The sequence below is a fragment of the Myxine glutinosa genome, chromosome 13 (genome assembly GCF_964187855.1).
Source record: "Myxine glutinosa chromosome 13, kmMyxGlut1.1, whole genome shotgun sequence".
Classification (NCBI taxonomy): Eukaryota; Metazoa; Chordata; class Myxini; order Myxiniformes; family Myxinidae; genus Myxine; species Myxine glutinosa.
Window position 1 is genome coordinate 3,722,089 of NC_136273.1, and position 23,441 is coordinate 3,745,529.

Below are 23,441 nucleotides of genomic sequence, written 5' to 3' on the forward strand. Positions count from 1 at the left end.
CCAAGATTTTTTCCCGGTGTACTGACTTCGATGTCCATCGGCATGCCAAATTTCAGCTTTATGACACCCGGAAGGTACCAAACATTAATTTATCGGTCAGTCAGTGGTCAGAAAGAACTTTATATATTTAGATATAGCATGTATTACTGTGTAGCATATATAGCATAGCATGTATAATGTAGAGAATGTAGCATGCATAGCATGTGTATTATGAATAGTATGTGTAGCATGTGTATCATGTGTATCATGTGTAGCATGCAACAGTGAAATATCATGTAACAGTGAAATAGCATAGAGCACATATATGTATAGTATGTGTAGCACGTGTATCATGTATAGCATGTAACGGTGAAACAGCATGTAGCACGTGTATCATGTACAGCATGTAACGGTGAAATAGCATGTAGATTGTAGCATGTGTATCATGTATAGCATGTTGCACCTGCATCTGAACTTGCACAGTAACCAATTATTATTTGTTCTTCATTTAAGCGTGTGTGCTTAGATATTATAAACAAAAATCAGGATGGTATGAGACAGCTACGGAGAATCAAACTACAGTGTAGATAATTCCAGCAGCGTATGTTTGTTTGTCCTCTATGCACTCATGAACCACTGGACGGAATGAGTTGAAAACTGCTGTAAGTGTACAATTTGTTAGTCAAATACAATTTGTGACCAAGTATTGACCGAACGAACCATGACATCCCTGTTTGCAGACAATATTTTATGGGAAATCTCAACAGTTTACAAGTGACTATGGCAGCTGCACGATGCCTCGTGATACCAGCCTGAACACCGCCATGGACCGTGAGCTAATCACAGGTGCCGACCACTTGCAAGCTTACGAGAGGCGTGTCCTGTTTAAGCATTTGAACAGTGCCACAGATGGGAGCAAAAACAACAGTTATTAGAACCACAGATGCATCCTGAGGCCTTGTTGGTGCAGGTATGCTAACAATGGAAACAAAATAAATAAGCTTATTGCAAAACGGTACATTTGGGTCCGTTATTGAAGATGCATTTATAAACAGGTTTATTATCATTGTATACCATTGCAAAGCCAACAATGTGCTTGCCCAAAGCAATAGTGAAACGAGTGGCACTACCAAAGTGGTGGCATGTACAGGAAGAATAAACTTGTCGGTCCGATGGTGGATAAAGCCAACCCTGACTTCTCGGTGGGTAAAATATTAGAGCTGAGGAAATATGAGAGAAAGAAGTGGAGACGTGCAAGAGAGTGAAGCGCGAACCTCATTTGCTGTAAAGGAGATGATGTGGAATCTTCACCCACAATTCCTTGTCTATTGCCAGCACAGGTATGAAATCCCATGAACCAATGTAAACAAATTATATTGACTTTGCAGGATCGTCAACAGATGTCTCAGAAATGATGGCAATGTGAACTCAAGTTGATCTCTTCCTTACCCACATACAGAAATGCAACCACCACCTTGTCTTCCCAACCACATGGCGACCACTCATGGAGGGAAATAATGATGTCCCAAGTCACCCTGAAATCAGCCATACCATCATGGTGGTGTGCATCATCAACAAATGTGTTCAAATTAATATTTCATTTATATTGGGTGAACGGATGCCCGAAATCAGATACTCATCCTGCTGCTTCATACACGCCGTGGAGCACCGAGGAATAAGGAGCGGATATTGAAAACGATACTCGTGGATTACTGCGGGTGGCACGGAGGAGCGGAAAAGTGCAAAGCTTGAGCAGCATGACGGTCTGTACAAGGAGAATAAACCTTAAACAAGTAAAGTTTAACAGTGTTTATAACATACAATTCGTAAAAATGTTGACGAGGTGTTCCGGGTGTTGAATATTACGGAGGAATAAGCATGGCAACATGGGTCAAGAAGGTTAAAAAAACAAAAACAAAAGAAAAACCATTCCCAGACCGTCAACTCGAACACACACAAACCACTCGATGATAAAAATTCAAGTGGCACAACGACGGGAACGGATGGAGTTACAGGAAGTAAGGAGTGGTGGTTCTGGGTGGAATGATTCTTTCAGAGTCTGGCACAGCACGGAAAAGACGAAGTTCCCTCGTGTTCGAGTCCAGGAACACCATGATAGAGGCAATGTTTCCGCAGCGATAGCAGTAGTTTGGTGCTGACCACACCGTCACGAGCTTCTCGTCGAACATGAACTTGTAGCCTTCATGTACCAGCTGGTGTGCCCGGCATATGAGCTTCAAGTTGTTGATATGAACAAACTAGACGAGCAACAAGGGGCACGGTGAGAAGGTCGTGTTAGCTCGTCGACAACAAATACTGAATGTGCTCGATCACCATTAAGTTTAACAATGATCTGAGAATCTGTGTCACTTTAACTGAAGAAGAAAACCTTCTGCTTGGGCAAAGAGCGAGCATGACATGCACAATTACCACGTGGTAAACAAACCACGGGTTTAAAACTTCCTCACCGGCGGATCTTTGTCTCAGAACTAAGGTCTCGCACACCTACCTCATTCGTAACCTTCGCTCCAAAGAGCCAGCCTGCACCTCGAGGGCTGATGGCCCACGTGTCGACGTCCTCCGGATCCGACCACACAAGGTCGCAGAATGCGCCTTTGTGAGGGATTTCGATGTTCCGCTCGATGGTGCGGATCTGATCGAGTGTTTTGATGTCTGGAGAGAGGCCACCGTGGACACAGAGAATCTGCTCATCAATGAGCTTGCACAACATGGGAGGAAAATGGTAAAACAAACATTGGTATCGCACAACGAAGGTACATTGTGATGCATTACACAAAATTATAACACAAAACGGCCAATTTGGCTGAGCACATTGCTCATGAGCAGGCACACCGGATTTCAGGAATGGGGGTTTAAATAATGAAAAGAACATTGTGATGACAAACGGTGCTTTTTCACCAAGAAAGGGTGCCTTTCCATATGATAATGGGCACCTTCCCCCCCCCCCCCCCCCCCCCCCCCAAAAGGTCACTTTTCTCTGTTAAAACTGCACCCATTCTATTACGGAAAATAAAATAAAATACTTTATCTTGTACAAAGAGTGCCTTTCCCACTCGAATTCTCTCTTCTTTGGGGGGGTGGTGGTAGGGGGGGGGGGGGGAGGGTGTGGCAAAAAAGAACCCCCCAAAAGGTTAAAAAATATATATTATCTTGCACAAAGAGTGCCTTTCTAATCTCTAATCTTTGAGATTCTCTCTAATCTTTGAGAACTTTGGATTTTTATTTTTAATGATCTATTTCTCTCCTCTCCCCTCCCCCACTCTCTCTTCTTTGGGGGGGGGAATGTGGGGGGGAGGGTGTGGCAAAAAAGAACCCCCCAAATGTTTTAGTGGGCCACGTGCCCCCACTGCCAGTTCCGGTGCTCTTGCTCATGATGCTGTGTTCACACAATGTACTGAACCTCCAGGTTCAAACAGCGTATGGTATATGGAGGGCATCTGTCCACAGTGTTAATATCATCTTGTCCTTCACACAATTTATGGACAAGTTCCACCATGAGCCTGAGGATGACGTAATACTGTTGACTTATTGCTGGAATGCGCCGAGCTACAACGTTATGTCAAAGTGTCGTTCAGCGTTCTTCAACATGCCATGAACACATCAAATTTTGTGTGACCCCTGCTCTGAAATCGAAACCTCGTCAATTTGCATACCCTGCATATACTCCAAGCATTCTCATATTGGAATTGCAGCAAAATCAACGAACAGGACCAAGTTCACAATGTATGACGGGCCAAGTTCCTCACAGCAACGTGCTCGCATGTAGGACTTTATTCACCAGATTGACACAGACAAAGGGCCAGTGGAGAATGAAGGAAAACAGCTTAACATATATTTGGTGAAAATACGCTAAGATCGGCACATTTAGTGTGCCATGGTGAAAATACGCAAAGTTTGGCACATTCAGTGTGCCATGGTGAAAATACGCAAAGTTTGGCACATTTAGTGTGCCATGGTGAAAATACGCAAAGTTTGGCACATTTAGTGTGCCATGGTGAAAATACGCAAAGTTTGGCACATTCAGTGTGCCATGGTGAAAATACGCAAAGTTTGGCACATTTAGTGTGCCATGGTGAAAATACGCAAAGTTTGGCACATTCAGTGTGCCATGGTGAAAATACGCAAAGTTTGGCACATTTAGTGTGCCATGGTGAAAATACGCAAAGTTTGACACATTTAGTGTGCCATGGTGAAAATACGCAAAGTTTGGCACATTCAGTGTGCCATGGTGAAAATACGCAAAGTTTGGCACATTTAGTGTGCCATGGTGAAAATACGCAAAGTTTGGCACATTTAGTGTGCCATGGTGAAAATACGCAAAGTTTGGCACATTTAGTGTGGCATGGTGAAAATACGCAAAGTTTGGGGCATTTAGTGTGCCATGGTGAAAATACGCAAAGTTGGGGCATTTACTGTACCATCTTACTATAATTCACCAAATGTCCATCTGTCTGTTCGACGGCACCATAAAAACTGCTGAACCGATCGCAAAGATATTTTGGGTGGGTAATCCTGGGACCCCTGGGAGTAAAATAGGCCATTTAGTTTTCCCAATTTCAGCGTTGGTCTCCAACATTCTCAGGTTTGGACTCCCGGATAACATTCACGTTCGCATAACGTTCATAGTTCTCATTGTGACGATGTTGTTTTCCCGGGTGCCGCACAAACGGCTGCACCGATCGCTGCACAGCTGCACCGATCAAATTTGGTGACCTCGGACAAAGTCCTTTTATAAGGACACGGGTTGAATCCCTGCTTGGGAGAATTCTAACCCATTTCAACTGAAGGAAACACGTATCGGGAGTACATACGACATAGCGATTGTGAACACGATTATCGATCAGGATTATCGATCACGAATCACGATCACAGTGTATCGATCATTGTGGGACATTTGGTGAATTATAGTAAGATCGTTTAGATTTTGATGATTTGCGTGTGATATGATTCAACGGATGTTTATATGAATCGTTTAAAATAAAAAAAACATTCAATTTCTGATATTTTGCCTTTTCATTTGGGCCTCCCAACTGAAGCCCGCCCATAGGGCAGGTACCGTTGCTAGTGGTGAAAATATGCAAAGTTTGGGGCATTTTGTGTGCCATGGTGAAAATACGCAAAGTTTGGCACATTTAGTGTGCCATGGTGAAAATACACAAAGTTTGGCACATTTAGTGTGCCATGGTGAAAACACGCAAAGTTTGGCACATTCAGTGTGCCATGGTGAAAATACCCAAAGTTTGGCACATTTAGTGTGTCATGGTGAAAATACGCAAAGTCTGGCACATTTAGTGTGCCATGTGACCTTGATCGCTGCCAATGCTACGCTGTTCAGTACTGTTTAAAAAGATTATTACATTGACCGATTGGTTGATGAGATCTCTGCTTCACATTGTCGATTTAAAGTGTTTCACCTGTTAATGAGCACTTCCGTAAATGAGGTACATGCAAAGCGTAGATTTGTTATGAACGTTTCAATTCACAACCGACATTTAAACTGTCATCAAACGTGCAACAAATAAATAATACTAAATATTGTACAAACACTGAACAAACTTAGCATTCCGGTTAAAATGAAAACAGCAATGTTTTGGCAAGGTGAGCGGTTTAAGTGTGTTTAGTGTGGAGATTTGCTATATTTTAATAAACATGTCCTTCTGCCACACAGGATGGTTTGTAATGGTGGATTGAAGATCATTAATGGTGATGAAAAAGCATTTCCCTCAGCGCTGTGCAAAATTATATCATATCCGTTTTAAAAACAAAATCTGCATTTTACAATACAGGAGTGTTACATCAATAGCACATTTGCATAGGTCGCCATGCTTTATATAAACACATGCGGCACAAAACCAACCAGGAAAACAAACAACGTTCAATGGGATTGGTAGTGGGAAATCAATCATTGGAAGCACTTCTTTGTGGTGGTTGCTGGAAATGCTAAGAATCTGTAAAGATTACGGTGTAAAACCATTCCAATATCAAATACGAAAATGAATGCGTCTCTGGCTCGTCAGAATGCTGTTGCTAATCCAGCGAAACACATCCGGTGTCTGGGCAGGTACCATTTCACCAAAAGGACGCGAATGATAGAGCGACACTTCCAAACGATAATCAACATCATGATAAACGGCCAAAGTGACACGATCCAGCAATAAATGCTCAGTCTTACCCCGCCTCAGATCACTTTTACCAAGCAAAAGGTGATGGGGGTGGAAAGTCTGATAAAGAAAAGCCATTCGGGCACAAACTTGTCAAAACGAGACTTCAGCATGAATAGCATGAAAGAAAAGAAGGTTGGACAAGATTAGGATTAAGGTGGAGCGAACAAACAAAAAAGCGAAAGAAAATGGAAGGGAGGAAAAAGAAACCAAGACGATCAAGAAGGTAGATTCATGTTGAAGGTGAGACTTACAGCTGCAACAGTCAACATATCAAACACTTTGGTGCAATACCGCCAGGCATTCGCATTCCCATACTTGGTGAGACATTCATCTGTGGAAACAAAATACAACAAACACCACTTAAAGTTGAACAGAAATAACACTCAGCATTGGTTTTCATGTAGCCATTGGTGGGACACATCTCAAATACAGTGCATGGAGGTGTGTGTGTGTGTGTGTGTGTGTGTGTGTGTGTGTGTGTGTGTGTGTGTGTGTGTGTGTGTGTGTGTAAATACACCCCCCCCCCCCCCCGCCCTCCCCCGTGTACCGCAGCCCGATCAAAAAGCGAGGCTATAGAGAGTGAAAGAGCAAGAGAGAAAGAAGGTTGGAGAGTCTGACAGGTGTGTGTGTGTGTGTGTGTGTGTGTGTGTGTGTGTGTGTGTGTGTGTGTGTGTGTGTGTGTGTGTGTGTGTGTGTGTGTGCGTGCGTGCGCTTATGCTACCGTCACTGCGGTGCTGAAGGCCATGATGTCCTTCCCCAAGAGGAGGATTTGTTATTCCAGGTGTTATCACACAAAAAAGGATTGTGAAACTTTAAGAGACTGGAGAAAGAGGGCCGCCGTCTACGCAACTCGCCTCGATAACGGGTGCCCACAGCGTTCGACATTGCCACCATTTTGCCAGGCTTCCCGCCTGTGTGGCTTCAGCCTTCTACGGCTGCTGACTTACCACATGATCCATTTGGTCGAGCTGAGTGCCGGAGTGTCTTTTCTTATCTCACCCTGTGTGTGTTTTTGTGTCTGTATGGAGGTTCCTCGCCGTAGTATTTTTACCTCGGGACTTTTTTATTTATTCTCATTCTGTGCCTTATTTTATTGTAAATAATTATTGGTACATTTTTGTTTTGTGGTTATTGGATCAATTTTGGAATAAACCTGTTTGTTCGTGAGAATAAACGCTTTGTGGTTCTTTGGTCCCGCGCGCGCAATAACCAGCATAATTGGATCGCCTCGGGAGTTAAAGCTGGTTTGGCACATCCATCCTCGGCTCGGGGGCAAAAGCTGCGGACAGGACTATATATATTGTTACGGATCTCCGACGTCGGCTCTCCCCTTATCAAGGGGTGATTAATCCCCTTGTCTTTTTATCTGGCCGACGTGAGCCCTGGAAGTTATAACGTCCTTCCCGGCACGGCGTTAGGTAGGGTTTGTTAGGCCTAGGGATTCGCTACTACCTAAGTACTAACGCCGACCGGGAACGAGGGAATAACTCCCGCTCGAACCACGGATATTGATGGGATATGCTGAGCGGATAGCAATCCACGATCTGAGCTGTTAACAATGTAGTCAGGTTTGTTATGTAATTTCGTTCTTTTTTTGTGGAGATTAGCAAAACTATACATTTTTGGAAAGCTGATAGCACCAGGAATCCGAAAAACCATGTTTCCATTTGCGCAAATTTTTCTTTGGCGGCCATATTGGATTTTCAAAATGGCCACCATCGGAAACCTATTTTTCGCGATATCTCAACATCCGAACCACCTAGAGTGCTGATTCCAACACCTATACCCACATTTTTGGGGATGAGGAATCACATGAAGCCATCTAAAATAATCTACACCTACCCTGGGATACCAGGTGGCAGCCTACAGCGGATTTTCAAGATGGCCACTTTCAGGAAACATGTTTTTTTCTGAATATGTATACCACATTGAGTGATGTTTCGCTACATTGTGGCACACGGATCATAATTATGAAACCACATCCCTCATATATCCTAAACAGGTGATTTATGTATTCAAGAGGTAAGTATATAGAGATGAGGCTATACAATCCATAATTATACATGTAATAATTACTTTTATTTGAACATAGAATATTTCCCATAGATGAAATTTTATCTTTGTCAACATTCATCAACATTTTGTCCTCATAGGTTTTCAAATGTCCTCATCACTGTCGTCAGAGCAGAGAACAGGTTGACAGTCATCGTCGTTTTCACATTCGGAGCTGCACAAACACAAGTCTGTGCATGCCAAGTCATTGGCACGGCACGAACACCGTCTCGATGAGCAGTCTCCTTTGCACTGACATCTGACCATCTCAAGTATTGCTTTCGGTGCTGGTGGTACATCTGTCATTAGTGGTTTCAATTCCCCATCGTTGTCCTTGAAGTAGCCATGTTGCTGTGGATCCAGGAACACTTGATGTGCGATAGTAGCCTGAGCCCATACCCTTGCCTGAAGATGTACACGATCAACATGCTGATTTAGAGCCCCTAGCGTTGGAGGTAACTTGTGACTTTCAGTCATGTGTTTACAGAAGAGGTACCAGCGCAACTCCGGAATGCTGTTGATACATATTCCCTTTGGTACGTACACTGCACATACAAATCTTGCCAAGTTGGACATCTGATCTGCGGTCACATCTGCAGCATCACCGAGCATTCTCATGGCCTGTATCACGTCACTATCGGCTCTGACGAAAGCTTCAAACCATGTTGTTTTGCCTATTCGCGAAAACCGTCCAGTATTGTCTGCTCCTGTGAATGTGTGGAATGCTGGCAATGCCTTGGCCTTTTCGACGCCAAGATTGTTCCAGATTGGTTGTACTTGCACAAGGCCCGACACAAGGGAGAGAGCAGTGTTTTTGAGCAGAACATCATAGTTAGCTATGACCAAGACCAGGACATCCGTATCAGGAGAGAAGAAGGTAAGCTGTTCTGCGTTGGGATTGCGGCGAGTTGCCAGCACTGCTTGGTGAATCATCAGAGTGTCTGCCTCCTCATGATTATTGTCTTCAAAATGCACGCCTTTGTTACTCTTGGCCTTTCCTGCTGCACATATAATTATCAGCTTGGAGGCATCTCTGTTGTACTCCAACGTTTTCTCAACCAGATATTCTGCCAAATCTGACTTTGTCTGATCGTGTGACAAGAACCGCTTCATGGTGATGTGTTGGATCTTGGTATTGTCCTTCACTTGGTACTGGACTGGATTGTGCCCCCCTCGTCTTTTTTGTCTTGTGCTTTGCTTCAACGAATCGGCCTTGTAAGTATCAAACACGAGGATAACTTCGTCAAAATGTCTTGTCAGTGACATCAATCTGGTATTAAAGCTGACACTGAGATCTTCAACGGTTACTGTTGCAGCTGGTTTTGTCGACAATTTCTGTACAAGAACCATGGCGTCGACTACTGCTATTTTCATAGCTGCAGAGTTATGGACTTGAGCTTGAGGACTTGAGGTCGGAGCTAAGTCACCCGGAGCTAAGTCTCCATGTTTCACAAGGAGATGGATTAACTTTGACTTGTCAAGGCAAGGAAGCAGGTCACCGTTTGGTGCGAACAAGGCGCGAGGTGTAAGGGTGAATTCGTAGTTGCCTATTGCGTCTTTCTGGTCAACATCACGGCTTGATTTTGTCAATATCATCAGCCTTCCATACAAGTCTTTTGTTTCCTTCAAGTCGACTGACTTGTCCCTGAGCATGATCTTGGTCTTCTTCACACGAGACAAGTACATCGTGTTGTTTTCTTTTTTCACGGGTGCAAATAAGCTGACTGTTCCGTTGATTCTTTCGTCAACATACTCTTCGTACAAGTGTTGACCAATGTTGTCGATATTCAGGATTTGTGACGTGTGCTCCTCTGGGACATAGGCATGTGTGATCAAGTTGTATATGCTATTTCCTTCTGTGGTAAATGGATTGCCATGACTCATGATAGCAGCCTTGATCTTTTCAACCGCTGTATTGTTCAGATTCACTGCCCTCGGACTAAGTTCGTGGTGTTCTGTCACTTTGTCTGTTTTGGTGTCGAACTGATCTTTGAATTCTCTGGTCAGCCGTGACAATTCTGGAGAGGCCATAAAGAATCTCTGCCTTGCATTGGCATTATTGGAGATGCCTGGAAGTCCAGAATGAACCTTCATTGCTCTGTTTTCCTGTTCACAAGCGTGGTCTGCACCGATTGATACAAAGGGGATGCTAGATTTCGTTACTGAGATATTTCCATTCTCGAGTTCCCTGTATGTGGCCGGATGCGTCTTCCTCAGGTCATACATATCTGCTATGTATCGCGGCCAAAGACGTTTGTATTTGATACGATCCATGGAGAAAAATAGCTTGCTGAGTGCCTCACCAGATTCGAGGTGGAGTTTGAGATCTGCGTCCCGAGAAGCTTCCACAAAGAACAGAATTGTCTCCACTCGATGCAGGTAATTCATCAAGGACTTGAACATGGCTTTTTTGGATTGTTCTGTTTCCCAAGTCTTGAATATGTTCACAACATCAGCTGTAGTGATGACATTCAACAGCTTTGTGTTGGCTTCTTTCACACTTGTGGCTTTGGTGAACTTGTCCTTTTCTGAACATGCCTCGTCTATTTCTTCTGACATATCTGAGCAAACGGCTTTCAACTGTGGATAATCTTTGAAGAACAGGTCCAGCGCCATTTCATAAAGTGCTATATATGAATAAATATGAGCACGGAGCGTGCGTTTGTAATGCGAACATCTCAGGATCTGCCTTGTTGTTGAAGGTCCGTAGAGGTCGGCCTCTATCCACGCGTCATCAATACCTGAGTTCTCAATGGAAGTACCCAGGGCTCTCAAAGCAGCCATGACCACATGCAGCTCACCAAGCCGAGGTACAACGGTACCTTTCAGGTCTGGCCTTGCATCCAGCAGCCTTATCACCTTTTCATAGAGGGCCATATCCCAGGAAATGACTGTAGGGTGGCTTGTACCAACAACTAAGTTCTTTAGCTGAGTTGTCTGAGAGATGACGGTCAGAAGAGTCGACCACTCGTGTGCTACTTCAGGTAGAAGGGGTAAGACTCCGACTTGTGTCAAACTGTGACTACCCGACAGCAATGAGTGGTATCCTGCCCAACCAGGTATATATGTGCTGTTTGATTTCTGCATTCTGGTGATCATAGAAGCAACCAACCATCCTAGATGTGTAAGGTGATACGCTGGTGATATACCATCCTTGCTGATGTGGAATGTGTCTGTTCTCTTTATGGTTTTCGGCACCGGCTTGTCACAATGAAGCATAGGAACCTGGTACGGGGTCACTGACAAACTGGTAGTGTCAGCTATGCTCAGTTGTGGCGCCAATGTTTCTCCTTGAGTGTCACGTTTTTGATAAACAGCAATGATTGTTCCATGGGTTGTCCCTTTGCCATCCACGCTGTCTTCAGCAAAGTCTGTGCTATCAGCTGCAAAAAACACAAAAGTTCCCTTCTTCAGAAATGGAGGAACATAAAGTCCTTGGAACTTCAGGGTGTTTTCCACAATGGCATTTGCTAGGGCTGTTTCGAGGTGCATAACACGACTGTACGAGACACAGTAACCTTGAGAGCAGAGACTTTCCAGGAGTTTCTTGTTTCTTGTGTCATGGTGAACTGCCAAGGCTAATCCTAGAGACTGTGGAGTTTCTTGTGATTTGGTTGATCGGAAGGTCGCAGAATCAGTTTTGGGCCTATAGTTCACTTGCTTGTCAGATTTGAATCCACCCAATAGCATCTGACTAACAGTGAGTACTTCTCTGTTAACGTGAGTGGTTCGTTTTTCAGTTTCTAGTGTTTCTGTTGGCCCCACCATAACCCATCTGATCATTGCGTGGAGTGCTGCTGGAACATCATCTGTGCTGCTAGTGACCTGTATAGCATCGGATGAGTTTTCCTGTTGGTGGAAGTTCTTGATAATTCTGCGCAATGCCTTTGCTGCTTTATAGATAATATTCAGATCGTCTACTTCACTTTCTATCATGGCAGACTGAACCATATCGGATTCGCATGCATCTGGGGAGTAAAGAACAGAAGGTTTTCTCCTGTCCTTTTGCCTAACAGACGTTACGTGTGGTAGTTCTAGAAGAATTCTCTCCTTGAGCCAGTGTCTACTATATGCAGGGAAGTGGTGCGCCAATGCATCTGTGCCACCAAGCAAGTTGATGTATGTTGTTTCAATATGTGCCATGGATAAGTATTGTTATGAATTTGGTAATGCAACATCTAGAGCTAGGTAGATCTGAATAGGTAGGTATTCGGCTGTCGTGACAGGGACTCTACATGTAATAAGTTCTTGATGTTTAGGCGGTTGTCGGGGTAAGATGTATGAGTGTGGATCTACCTGGAGATTCGAGTGTTAAATAGTGAGGGATTAAAGGTAACGCCCCTGTGAGTATCACCTAGTAATCAAACCTTTGTCCTTTATGGCACTGCAAACCACATAAACATTAGTTAGGTCCTTAGCGCAACATTAAATAATCCCCTTTCCCTGACAAGGACTTCGTATTAAATTGACAGGAAACCAGGTCAAAAACACCACCACAATTGGCCGCCACCGTGTACACCTCAAAAGGCCTAAAAACCTGGCCGGCACGTGTTATGCCAGGACCGCAGGGTCGCGTAACGGGGGAGATGTCAGGAGTCGCGGGAGGCTTTGATTGGCTGAGGAGTGCGCAATGTGACGTCATCGGCCACCAATATAGGCGACGGTCGGACGCCATTGGAGTTGAGTTGAGTTGAGTTGAGTTGAGTTGAGTTGAGTCGCAAGTCACACGGAGTGAGTTCGCGGAGTTGTTGAGTCTCCCTGAGCAGACGCGGGCAGTTGAGTTGAGTTGAGTTCGTGGCAGGCACTGGGAGACGCAGGCAGGCACCAGAGAGTTGAGCGGTGGTGGAGAGTTGGAGAGGACACGCCATTCCAGTCGCAGTTCGAGTGCAGTTCGGGTTGTAAGGAGTCGCAGGAGACACACGAGAGCACACCCAGTTGGCACTGAGCAGTTCGTTGGCACTTGGCTGCCAGCACTCCCGCGTCGAGTCGAGTGGAGTTGAAAGGAGTCCTTCCTGTCCCTGGTCAAGTGGAGCCGCTGGCCTGCGTCGGACGCGTGGTGCTTGGAGCGAGGGGCCTCGTGGTGTGCGATCGGGCCGGAAGGAGCGGTGCTGGACACCAACAATACAAGACGACAAAGACAGATAAGCCCGATCTCCGCGTATATTTTGAACGACGGGACGTGTTATTTTCGTGATTAATCTCCCTCGTTTGTGTTTGCTGTCAGTCGTGTGGGGACGTCCCGATTTAGGTTTATTAGAATTATTAGATTTACCGGCGGGCTTTTTCACTGGCTTTACTTTTCCTAATAAACCCTTATATTACTTTTTGTACATAATATCTGAACGCAGTTTTCCTGGGTGTTTGATTTTAATAGATAAGGTTGCGGAGCCTTCGCTGCGGCCCGCCATTCCGCGCGTTGGTGTTGAACTTGAGTCCGCCATTGAGTGTTCGCCTCGGGAGTTAAAGTCTCGCAAATCGGTCATCCGTAACTGTGGTGTTAATCACGGTTACACGACAAGTGGTGTCAGGAGTGTAGGATTTGAACCCGTCGGACAAATTTTTTTGTCCGCGGCGAGACATCGACACGGTCGGACAAATTTTTTTTGTCCGCGGGGAGACATCGACACGGTCGGGCGTACATTGCGCCCGACGTTCGAACGCAAAATTTTTATAGTCGAGGCGGAGAAATTTAATAATCAATCGGGCAAACGGAGCGCGATATCGTGTCTTCGTCAAATTTAAATTGTTTCAGGAATTATTAAAATAAATACGCGCGCGGGAAACAATCTTCCGGAAAGCGGATGTCGGAAATTGATGAGATGGAAGTACGCAGCGAGGCCTCTGTCAGCGTCGGGAGTGAGCCGGAAATAGGGGAATTAGATGCAGAGGTGAACCTTGGAACCTCCCTCGTCCCGAGCACCAACTTATCCCCCTCCCCCACCGGGGAGTCGGGAGTAGTAGGAACGGCCCCGACAACCGACCAGATGTTGGGTCAATTGCTTCGAAAAATGGAAGAAATGAAAAGTGGGATGGAAAATAAAATTGAAGGGATGGAAAATAAAATGGAGTCCCAGGGGAAGGAATGTAGGGAAGGAATGAAGGGAATGAGTAAGGATATGGGGGAAATGAAAAGTGGGTTGGAAAATAAAATGGAGTCCCAGGGGAAGGAATGGAGGGAAGGAATGAAGGGAATGAGTGATCGATTGGAGGGACACATTGAAGGAATGGGAAATAAAATTGATGGGTTAAAAGGGGAACTGAATGCCCAGAGTGATAAAATTGAAGGATTAAAGGAGGGATTGAAAGAACAAATCGAAGGGATGGACAGCAAAATCGATGGATTGGAGGGGAAAATGGAGGTGATGAATGAACAAATGAATGAACAAGGGAATGAAATAAAGGAAAGGAATGAACAATTGGAAGGAAAAATTGGGGAAATGGCACAGCAGCTGGGGGAACGAATTGATGGCATAGAAGGGAGAGTGCAAAACCAAATTACGGACAGACTGGGGAAATTTGAGGGTCAAGTAGAAACTCAAATGGGGGAGATGGAAAAAGCCATAGGGGTGGAAATTGAATTGAAACGGGAAGAATTAATGTCAAAAATAGAGGAGGGCGTGACGCAGGCTGTCCAAATGGGGGAAAAGTTGGAGGGTCAGATTGGTGCCACAAATGCTCGAATTGATAAAGCAAATGGGGACCTGGAAGGCTATCGGGGCCGGGTGGATGCCAGAATGCTACAGCAGAGTGAGGAATGGGGACTGCTCAACCGGCAGGGGGGCAAATTGGCCGAGGAGGTGAGGGGGTTGGAAACCCGCATAAAAGAGCAGGAGCAAGGGTTAATTGAGAAAGGCCTGTGGGGGCCACTAATGGATAATGAAAGGGTGAGTGATTTTATGCAGGAGCGACTGGAGATCTGGGACAATACCATCAAGAAGGAGGTTGGTCGGGTTCAAGAGAGCCTGAAGGAAGAGGTGAGTAGGTCGGTTAAACATCTTCAGGACCAGATTAAAGTGACCCAGGAGACCCTCACCACGAGCCACATTTGGACACCAGAGGCTCCGAAACGGAATACCCAGTTGGGGGGGTGTTTTGGCCCCGGACTGGATTTGGACAGAGAGGAATCGGGGAATAGAGTCTCTGGAAAGACAATCCCCCTCGTACATTTTGACGGATCAGGGAGCCTCGAGGCTTTCCTGACACAATTTGAGTGCGTGTCTCAGCTCAATGGTTGGGGAGAGCGGGAGCGCATGGGGAATCTGGTGGCGACACTGCGGGGGTCAGCCGCCGACGTGTTGAACGTAGTCCCAGAAGGAATATTGACCAGCAAGGCCATTTGTGAGGCCTTAAATAACAGGTACGGGACAGGCGCAAGGTGCGACCTGGTCAGGGCACAGCTGCTGCATCGCAGGCAAAAGCCTAATGAGACGTTGCAGGAGCTGGCCCAGGATATATACCAGTCTGTGAGGATAGCATACAGGGACCTACCAGCACAGGCGTGGGACAAGCTGGCGATAGAAAAATTTATGGCGGCTCTCCCTGATCCTGAGGTCCGGACGTTGGTGGAGTTACAGGACCCACCCACGGTGCACCGGGCAGCGGAATGCGCGGCGAGACTGACCTTTTTGAGAAGGTCGAACCGCGCATCGGAGAGGGCACCTGTGACGGTACGGCAGACCGAGGTGCGGGATCGGGAAAAGCCAGAGGATGACATCGGGCGAATGTTAAGGGGAATCAGCCGCCAGCTGACAAATTTGATGGGGGGACAAATTGCAGGGAGCGAGTCACGACAGGGTGGTCCAGGTTGGCCATCAGGACGGCCTGATTTTTATCGGGCTGGGCCGGGAGAAAGGGGGGCTCCACCTGGCTACCAGAGGGGTCCGTTCTTGGGGACTTGTTTTAGATGTGGGAGAAGAGGGCACAGTCAGAGGAATTGTCGGCAACCATATGGCCCCCCACCTCCTGACAGGCTTCGCAGTCCAGAAAGGAGGGGGCCCCCAGTAGGTCCACAGATGCCAGACAGAGGACCACCACCTCCGCCTGGGCCAATAGAGGTAGAGTGTGCGGGAAACTAGAACGAGCCGAGCATACGGGGCCATGCTCGGCTGGCAAGTGTGTGGAGAAGCGCCCTCCTTTGGTGGAAGTAGTGAATTGCGGACAAATTGGCACGGGTAATCTAAGGGTTAGATGCAAAATTGAGGGAGAATTTTGTGAGGCTGTGGTGGACACTGGAGCCAGTGACACCATTATCAATCCGGGTGTGCTAGACCAGAGTGTTGGAGGCTGGGACAAAATTGATAGGGTAGAAGGACACAGCCTTCAACTGGCTACGGGGGCAACGGCACCAATATTGGGACGCGGAGTGGTGAGGATGGAGTTGGGTGGCCTGGAGGTCAGCGTGGTTGTGTGGGTGGCGGGGGTGTGCGATCAGTGTCTGTTGGGACTGAGTTTCCTGGTGGAACATGACTGCCAATTAGACCTTGGGCGTGGTCATATGTGGTTGGGCACCGAGAGGCTGCAGTTAATGGGACTGGGGGATGACGAGGAGGTGCAGGGGACGTGGCTGGAGGTGCCGCGCACTGTGACCGTGCCTCCCAGGTCCGAGAGAGTCGTGATGGCAGAGTTAGCAGCAGGTGCTCAACCCATTGGCCAGCTGGGGCTAGTGGAGTCGTGGTCCTCGCAGGGGACGGAGGAATTAATGGTGGGTCGCACCCTCATAGACACCCGTGGGCCTATGCTGGCAGTCAGGCTGCTCAACTTGTCCGACAGCCCCCGCACTATAAGGGGCGGAGCCATCGTAGCCAAATGCAGTAGTGTAGTAGAGGTCACCGGAGGAGGTGGATCCACATGCTTGCCAGTACAGCCGGAAGGAGGGCAAAATTTGGGGAAATGTGATTGGTCAGAGGGAGTGCGGGACATGATGACACGCTCTGAAGAGGGCCTAACATCGGAGCAGGTAGAGACGTTGCACAATTTGGTTGGTAAGAACTTGGGTGTTTTTTCTCTCTCCCCCGAGGATGTTGGACGCACGAGTCTCGTCAGGCACAAAATTAGCACTGGCGAGGCTCGGCCTGTTCGCCAACCGCCGAGGCGGCTCCCTTTCGCTAAGAAGGAGGAGGCAGAGGAACAGGTGAGCAAAATGGAAAGAGCCGGATTTATCGAGCCCTCGGTGAGTCCTTGGGTGTCACCCATTGTGCTGGTGAAGAAGAAGGACGGGACCACTCGGTTCTGTGTGGACTACCGCCAGCTCAATCATGTGACACTCAAGGACTCGTATCCCCTGCCAAGGATCGATGACACCCTCGATGCCGTTTCAGGCTCAACGTGGTTCTCCACGTTGGATTTAAAGAGCGGTTATTGGCAGGTGGAAATGGATAAAGAGGCGAGGGAGAAAACGGCGTTCACCACAGGAAAGGGTCTCTGGCAGTTTGTCGTCATGCCCTTTGGATTGTGCAATGCCCCTGCCACGTTTGAGCGTCTGATGGAACGTGTTTTAATTGGCTTACCGTGGCAGACTTGCCTCGTCTATTTGGATGATGTATTGGTCCACGCTCCCACATTTGAACAGGCTGTCGAAAATTTGTCAGACGTATTTGGGAGATTAAGGGGTGCCGGGTTGAAATTAAATCCGAGCAAGTGTGAAATTTTCAGGAGGGAAGTGACTTACCTGGGTCACGTGATCAGTGAGAGCGGCGTGGCCACTGACCCAGGAAAGGTAAAATCTGTACAAGAGTGGCCCGCCCCTAAAAATGTAAGGGACGTCCGAGGATTTTTGGGCCTCTGCTCGTACTACAGGAGATTTGTGGCAAATTTCGCGGAAATTGCAAGACCTTTGCACAAATTGACAGAGAAAGGAGCCAAATTTGTATGGGCAGAGAGCTGCATCGAGGCATTCAGTCACTTAAAACAACGTCTGGTGGAGGCCCCAGTTTTGGCATACCCGACGGATGATGGCAATTACATCCTGGACACAGATGCGAGCCAGGAGGGATTGGGAGCTGTGTTGTCACAAATGCAACAGGGAGTCGAGAGGGCTATTGCGTATTACAGTCGGGCACTTTCGAGGCCCGAACGAAATTATTGCGTTACCCGCAAAGAACTATTGGCCTTGCTGTCTGCAGTTGGACACTTTCACCCTTACCTTTATGGGAGGGAGTTTGTGATCCGAGTGGATCATGCCTCCTTGCAATGGCTCCTTCGGTTCAAAGAGCCGGAGGGACAAATTGCAAGGTGGCTTGAGAGGCTGCAGCAGTATAATTTCACTGTGCAACATCGGCCTGGCAAAGCACATGCCAATGCAGACGCTCTCTCTCGGCGCCCCTGTTGGGAGGCACAGTGTAAATTTTGTGATAGACAAGAAGCCAAGGATCCAATTGGGCAGGGCCAAATTGATGCATGCCTATATGCAGCGAGAGTGACCAGGCGAACTTTGCCACAACCCCCACAGGAATTGGGCGATGTGAATTGGCAAGAGAGTCAAAGGGAGGATCCCGTTTTGGGGCCCCTTTTTCATTGGCTAGAGGAGGACAAAAGACCCTCTTGGGAGGAGATTGCTCCACACGGAGCCCAGGTAAAGGCCTATTGGGCACAGTGGCAGATGTTGGGGTTGAAAGAGGGCTATTTGTTCAGAAAGTGGGTGACACCAATGGGTGATGTAGCTTCCTGGTTGATAATTGTACCTAACAAATTGAAGGAAGTGGTTATGGGGCACGTGCATGGTACTAGGACAATGGGACATTTGGGCGTGGCCAAGACTTTGTCCAAATTACGACAGAGGTTCTACTGGGTGAATTCGGGCAGACATTCAAAATTGGGTGAGATCCTGCGACCTCTGCCGCGGTAAGAAGGGACCCCCACGGGCGCGCAAGGCCCCGCTCCAGGTGTACAATGTCGGGGCACCGCTCGAGCGGGTGGCAGTAGATGTGGTGGGGCCCCTGCCAGCCACCCGCCGAGGGAATCGGTACATTATGGTGGCAATGGATTACTTCACCAAGTGGCCAGAGGCCTACCCATTGCCCAACCAGGAAGCCCGGCTGGTAGCTCAAGTTCTAGTTGAGGGATTCTTCTCCCGATTTGGCGTCCCAAGGGAGCTACACACTGACCAGGGCCGGAACTTTGAATCTGCCCTCCTGCGGTCGGTGTGCGAGCTCCTCCAAATTCATAAGACCCGGACGACTCCCCTGAGGCCTCAATCGGATGGGATGGTAGAGAGGTTCAACCGGACACTGTTGACACAATTGGCCCTCTTTACATCTGAAAACCAACAGGATTGGGACGAGCACCTTCCCTTTATATTGATGGCATACCGGACCGCCCAGCATGCGACCACTCGGTGCACCCCCGCCTTGTTGATGTTCGGTAGGGAGATGCGAGTCCCCACAGATTTGTTGATGGGACCGTCACCAGGGGAACCGGGTGAGCCAACTGTGGAGAGCTATGCAACCAATTTGAAAGCGAGCATGGAAAAGGCTCATGAGTTTGCGAGGAAGCAAATTGGCTTGGCTTCTTCGCAGATGAAAACGCGGTATGACGCTCGGGCTCACACACCTCGTTTCCTTCCTGGAGACCTTGTTTGGCTCTACTGGCCCCGGAGAAGGAAGGGGGTGTGCCCAAAACTCACTTCACCTTGGAAGGGCCCTGGGGTGGTGCTTCGGCAGGTGACTGATGTGGTGTTCAAAATTCAGATGGGCCCGCATGCCCTTCCACAGATAGTTCACGGGGATAGATTGAGCTCCTACATGGGTCGGGAGGCTCCGGAGTGGATTGGAAGGGTGAGGGGGAAATTAGGTGTGGTGGATGGCACTCTTGAACCTGACCAACCTGCAACTACCTGCACTTGAGGTGAGTGTTTTAAGGAGTACTGTCCCAGGCTTCAGGATTTGCTTTGGGAAATTGGGGACATGTAATTTGGAGTTGGGAGGTGAGAGCGAGTGATGACATGGCCGGTGAGGGGATGGAATGGGAGCCACAGTGTCTTGTGGGTGGCGTATGTTTTTGTGTTGTGGTTAGGTGTTTTGATGTGGTCGTGAGAGTGGAACCTGGAGAGTGAGTGATGATTATTGGAGATAATGAGGGGCGATAATTGTGCTTTTTGGAAATGTGCTAATGGAAATGTGTAAGGATTCAATGAGTCGAACTGTGAATGGGATTTCACATTGGCAGGCCATGGCAAGCCTTGTAACACCTTTTACACCATCTATGAATTGTACTGAATTGTGCTGAGTTGTGTGGAGAATTGAATGGCAGCGGGGGAGGAAGTGTGTTTTGGGGTCTTGTGGGTGGGGAAGGTGTGTGTGTCCGCAGGTACAGAGCAAGCTCTGAGGAGCGATGCCTGCGGGCCCCCCTCTGCGGCAATTACCCCTGGCAGCCGGTGGTAACTGGAAATTGGAGCTCGTCGGTGGAGGGTCTGGTTGGGCGCCGCGGGGTGAGGAAGTCCCCCGGTGACCCGTGTTGCTGCGTGAAAGCAGGAGGCAAAGGAGCCTGGTGTGTGTGGAGACCCTCACCGGCGAGGTAACGGCGGAAAGGGGCTGTTGGGCTGTCACGGGGCCAAGAGGTAAAGGGGGGGGGGGGCAATGAATTTGTAAGTCGGTTGACTTGTTTTTGGGACTGCGGGCACCACAGCCTGATGCGCCCCCACCATCTTTTGTGCGGTACCTCCCCGCTGCCTAGTTGAGGAATGCACACACACGTGAATGACATCAATGCCATGGTCCTGCAGGGGGTGTATTGGGAATAAGTGCTTTGTTGATTTTTGAAATGCCTTGATGACCTATGGAATGAGAATGAGTGGTTAAGGGGTCTGTGTTGCATGAATGTGGGCGAAATCCACCGAGCCGTGTCACTCACCTGTAACATCTGGACAGGGCCCGTGGAAATTTAGGGGGGATGCATTGGGGATGGCCCCGCAGGTAAGGTTGAGTCTTGTGGCATCCACCGGGGGACGCGGTCTGTAGACCGGGGTATGTACAAAGGTTAGAGTTTTGAGTTTTGGAAAGATGGTTAAGTTTTGTGGTTAAGTTAGTGTTGTGTGTTGTTGTTTCCTCCCTCCACAGGAACAACGAAGAAGATGTACATACTTGCATGATGGTTAAGGGGTTCAGCATGTTAAGGAAGTGTAGGTAGGTAGTCCGACTCACTTCCCACAGCCCTTCCTGATTTATTTCATAGGTTAATTAAGTGTGTGACAGTAAGTGTTAAGGCTGGAATGGTAGCCCTGCGGTGAACCTTGCAGGAGCTACGGTTCCAGGGGGGGGGCTGTGTTATGAATTTGGTAATGCAACATCTAGAGCTAGGTAGATCTGAATAGGTAGGTATTCGGCTGTCGTGACAGGGACTCTACATGTAATAAGTTCTTGATGTTTAGGCGGTTGTCGGGGTAAGATGTATGAGTGTGGATCTACCTGGAGATTCGAGTGTTAAATAGTGAGGGATTAAAGGTAACGCCCCTGTGAGTATCACCTAGTAATCAAACCTTTGTCCTTTATGGCACTGCAAACCACATAAACATTAGTTAGGTCCTTAGCGCAACATTAAATAATCCCCTTTCCCTGACAAGGACTTCGTATTAAATTGACAGGAAACCAGGTCAAAAACACCACCACAATTGGCCGCCACCGTGTACACCTCAAAAGGCCTAAAAACCTGGCCGGCACGTGTTATGCCAGGACCGCAGGGTCGCGTAACGGGGGAGATGTCAGGAGTCGCGGGAGGCTTTGATTGGCTGAGGAGTGCGCAATGTGACGTCATCGGCCACCAATATAGGCGACGGTCGGACGCCATTGGAGTTGAGTTGAGTTGAGTTGAGTTGAGTTGAGTTGAGTCGCAAGTCACACGGAGTGAGTTCGCGGAGTTGTTGAGTCTCCCTGAGCAGACGCGGGCAGTTGAGTTGAGTTGAGTTCGTGGCAGGCACTGGGAGACGCAGGCAGGCACCAGAGAGTTGAGCGGTGGTGGAGAGTTGGAGAGGACACGCCATTCCAGTCGCAGTTCGAGTGCAGTTCGGGTTGTAAGGAGTCGCAGGAGACACACGAGAGCACACCCAGTTGGCACTGAGCAGTTCGTTGGCACTTGGCTGCCAGCACTCCCGCGTCGAGTCGAGTGGAGTTGAAAGGAGTCCTTCCTGTCCCTGGTCAAGTGGAGCCGCTGGCCTGCGTCGGACGCGTGGTGCTTGGAGCGAGGGGCCTCGTGGTGTGCGATCGGGCCGGAAGGAGCGGTGCTGGACACCAACAATACAAGACGACAAAGACAGATAAGCCCGATCTCCGCGTATATTTTGAACGACGGGACGTGTTATTTTCGTGATTAATCTCCCTCGTTTGTGTTTGCTGTCAGTCGTGTGGGGACGTCCCGATTTAGGTTTATTAGAATTATTAGATTTACCGGCGGGCTTTTTCACTGGCTTTACTTTTCCTAATAAACCCTTATATTACTTTTTGTACATAATATCTGAACGCAGTTTTCCTGGGTGTTTGATTTTAATAGATAAGGTTGCGGAGCCTTCGCTGCGGCCCGCCATTCCGCGCGTTGGTGTTGAACTTGAGTCCGCCATTGAGTGTTCGCCTCGGGAGTTAAAGTCTCGCAAATCGGTCATCCGTAACTGTGGTGTTAATCACGGTTACGCGACAGTATTGTTTATTCTGAGTTTGACAGTCGACAAGGCTAATCAACTCAATCAAACATGATGTTTGAAACGGATGACCTCTCTCTGTTGTTCCCTTGTTATCCTTGGTACGTAACACATGGAATACATTTGTTGTCCAACATGACTTGTGGTATTGAACATCGATTGCATGTGCATCAGTGGGTGAGATGGATGTGTTTAACCTAGTTTGCAGGGCGAGATTTCCAGACAGCTCCACAGCATCGTGTAATGCTTTCCCACCGTTTTCTGTTCTCAATGTGTACAATTTTTGCTCGTTATCTTCCTGGCAGAAAAAGCAATGTTCCTTAATGAATGGAGCTGTTGCAGAACGTGTAAACGGACTGGTGGTGGAAGTTGATGGTTCGTCCAGTTCTGTGCTTTTTCGCTTTTGTCCACGTTTTTTCTCTGTGTAGGAGCCGGCTGAAATGTGATATTGATGGCGGTCTTTGGCACGTTGTACCTTCTCTTTGTTGGTTGCATTTGAATAACAGATACGATGCCAAACTGCATTATTGAATTGCAGACTTTCACTTGTTTCATCCTTTAAGCGACTGTGAATTTTAACATATTTTCCATCATGGTAGGCT

General features: G+C 47.7%; 1 protein-coding gene across 1 annotated transcript in view; it reads right to left on the reverse strand.

The window, feature by feature from the left end:
* Window positions 1-712: 712 nt before the first annotated feature.
* PPP6C (protein phosphatase 6 catalytic subunit) overlaps window positions 713-23,441 on the reverse strand; it is a 41,344-nt gene continuing 18,615 nt past the window's right edge. The window contains exons 5-7 of the mRNA XM_068101014.2: window positions 6,416-6,495; window positions 2,489-2,698; window positions 713-2,237 (exon numbers count right to left, since the gene is read on the reverse strand). Coding sequence (XP_067957115.2) covers window positions 1,989-2,237; window positions 2,489-2,698; window positions 6,416-6,495 — 539 coding nt within the window. The 3' untranslated portion in view covers window positions 713-1,988. The remainder of the gene's footprint in view (window positions 2,238-2,488; window positions 2,699-6,415; window positions 6,496-23,441) is intronic.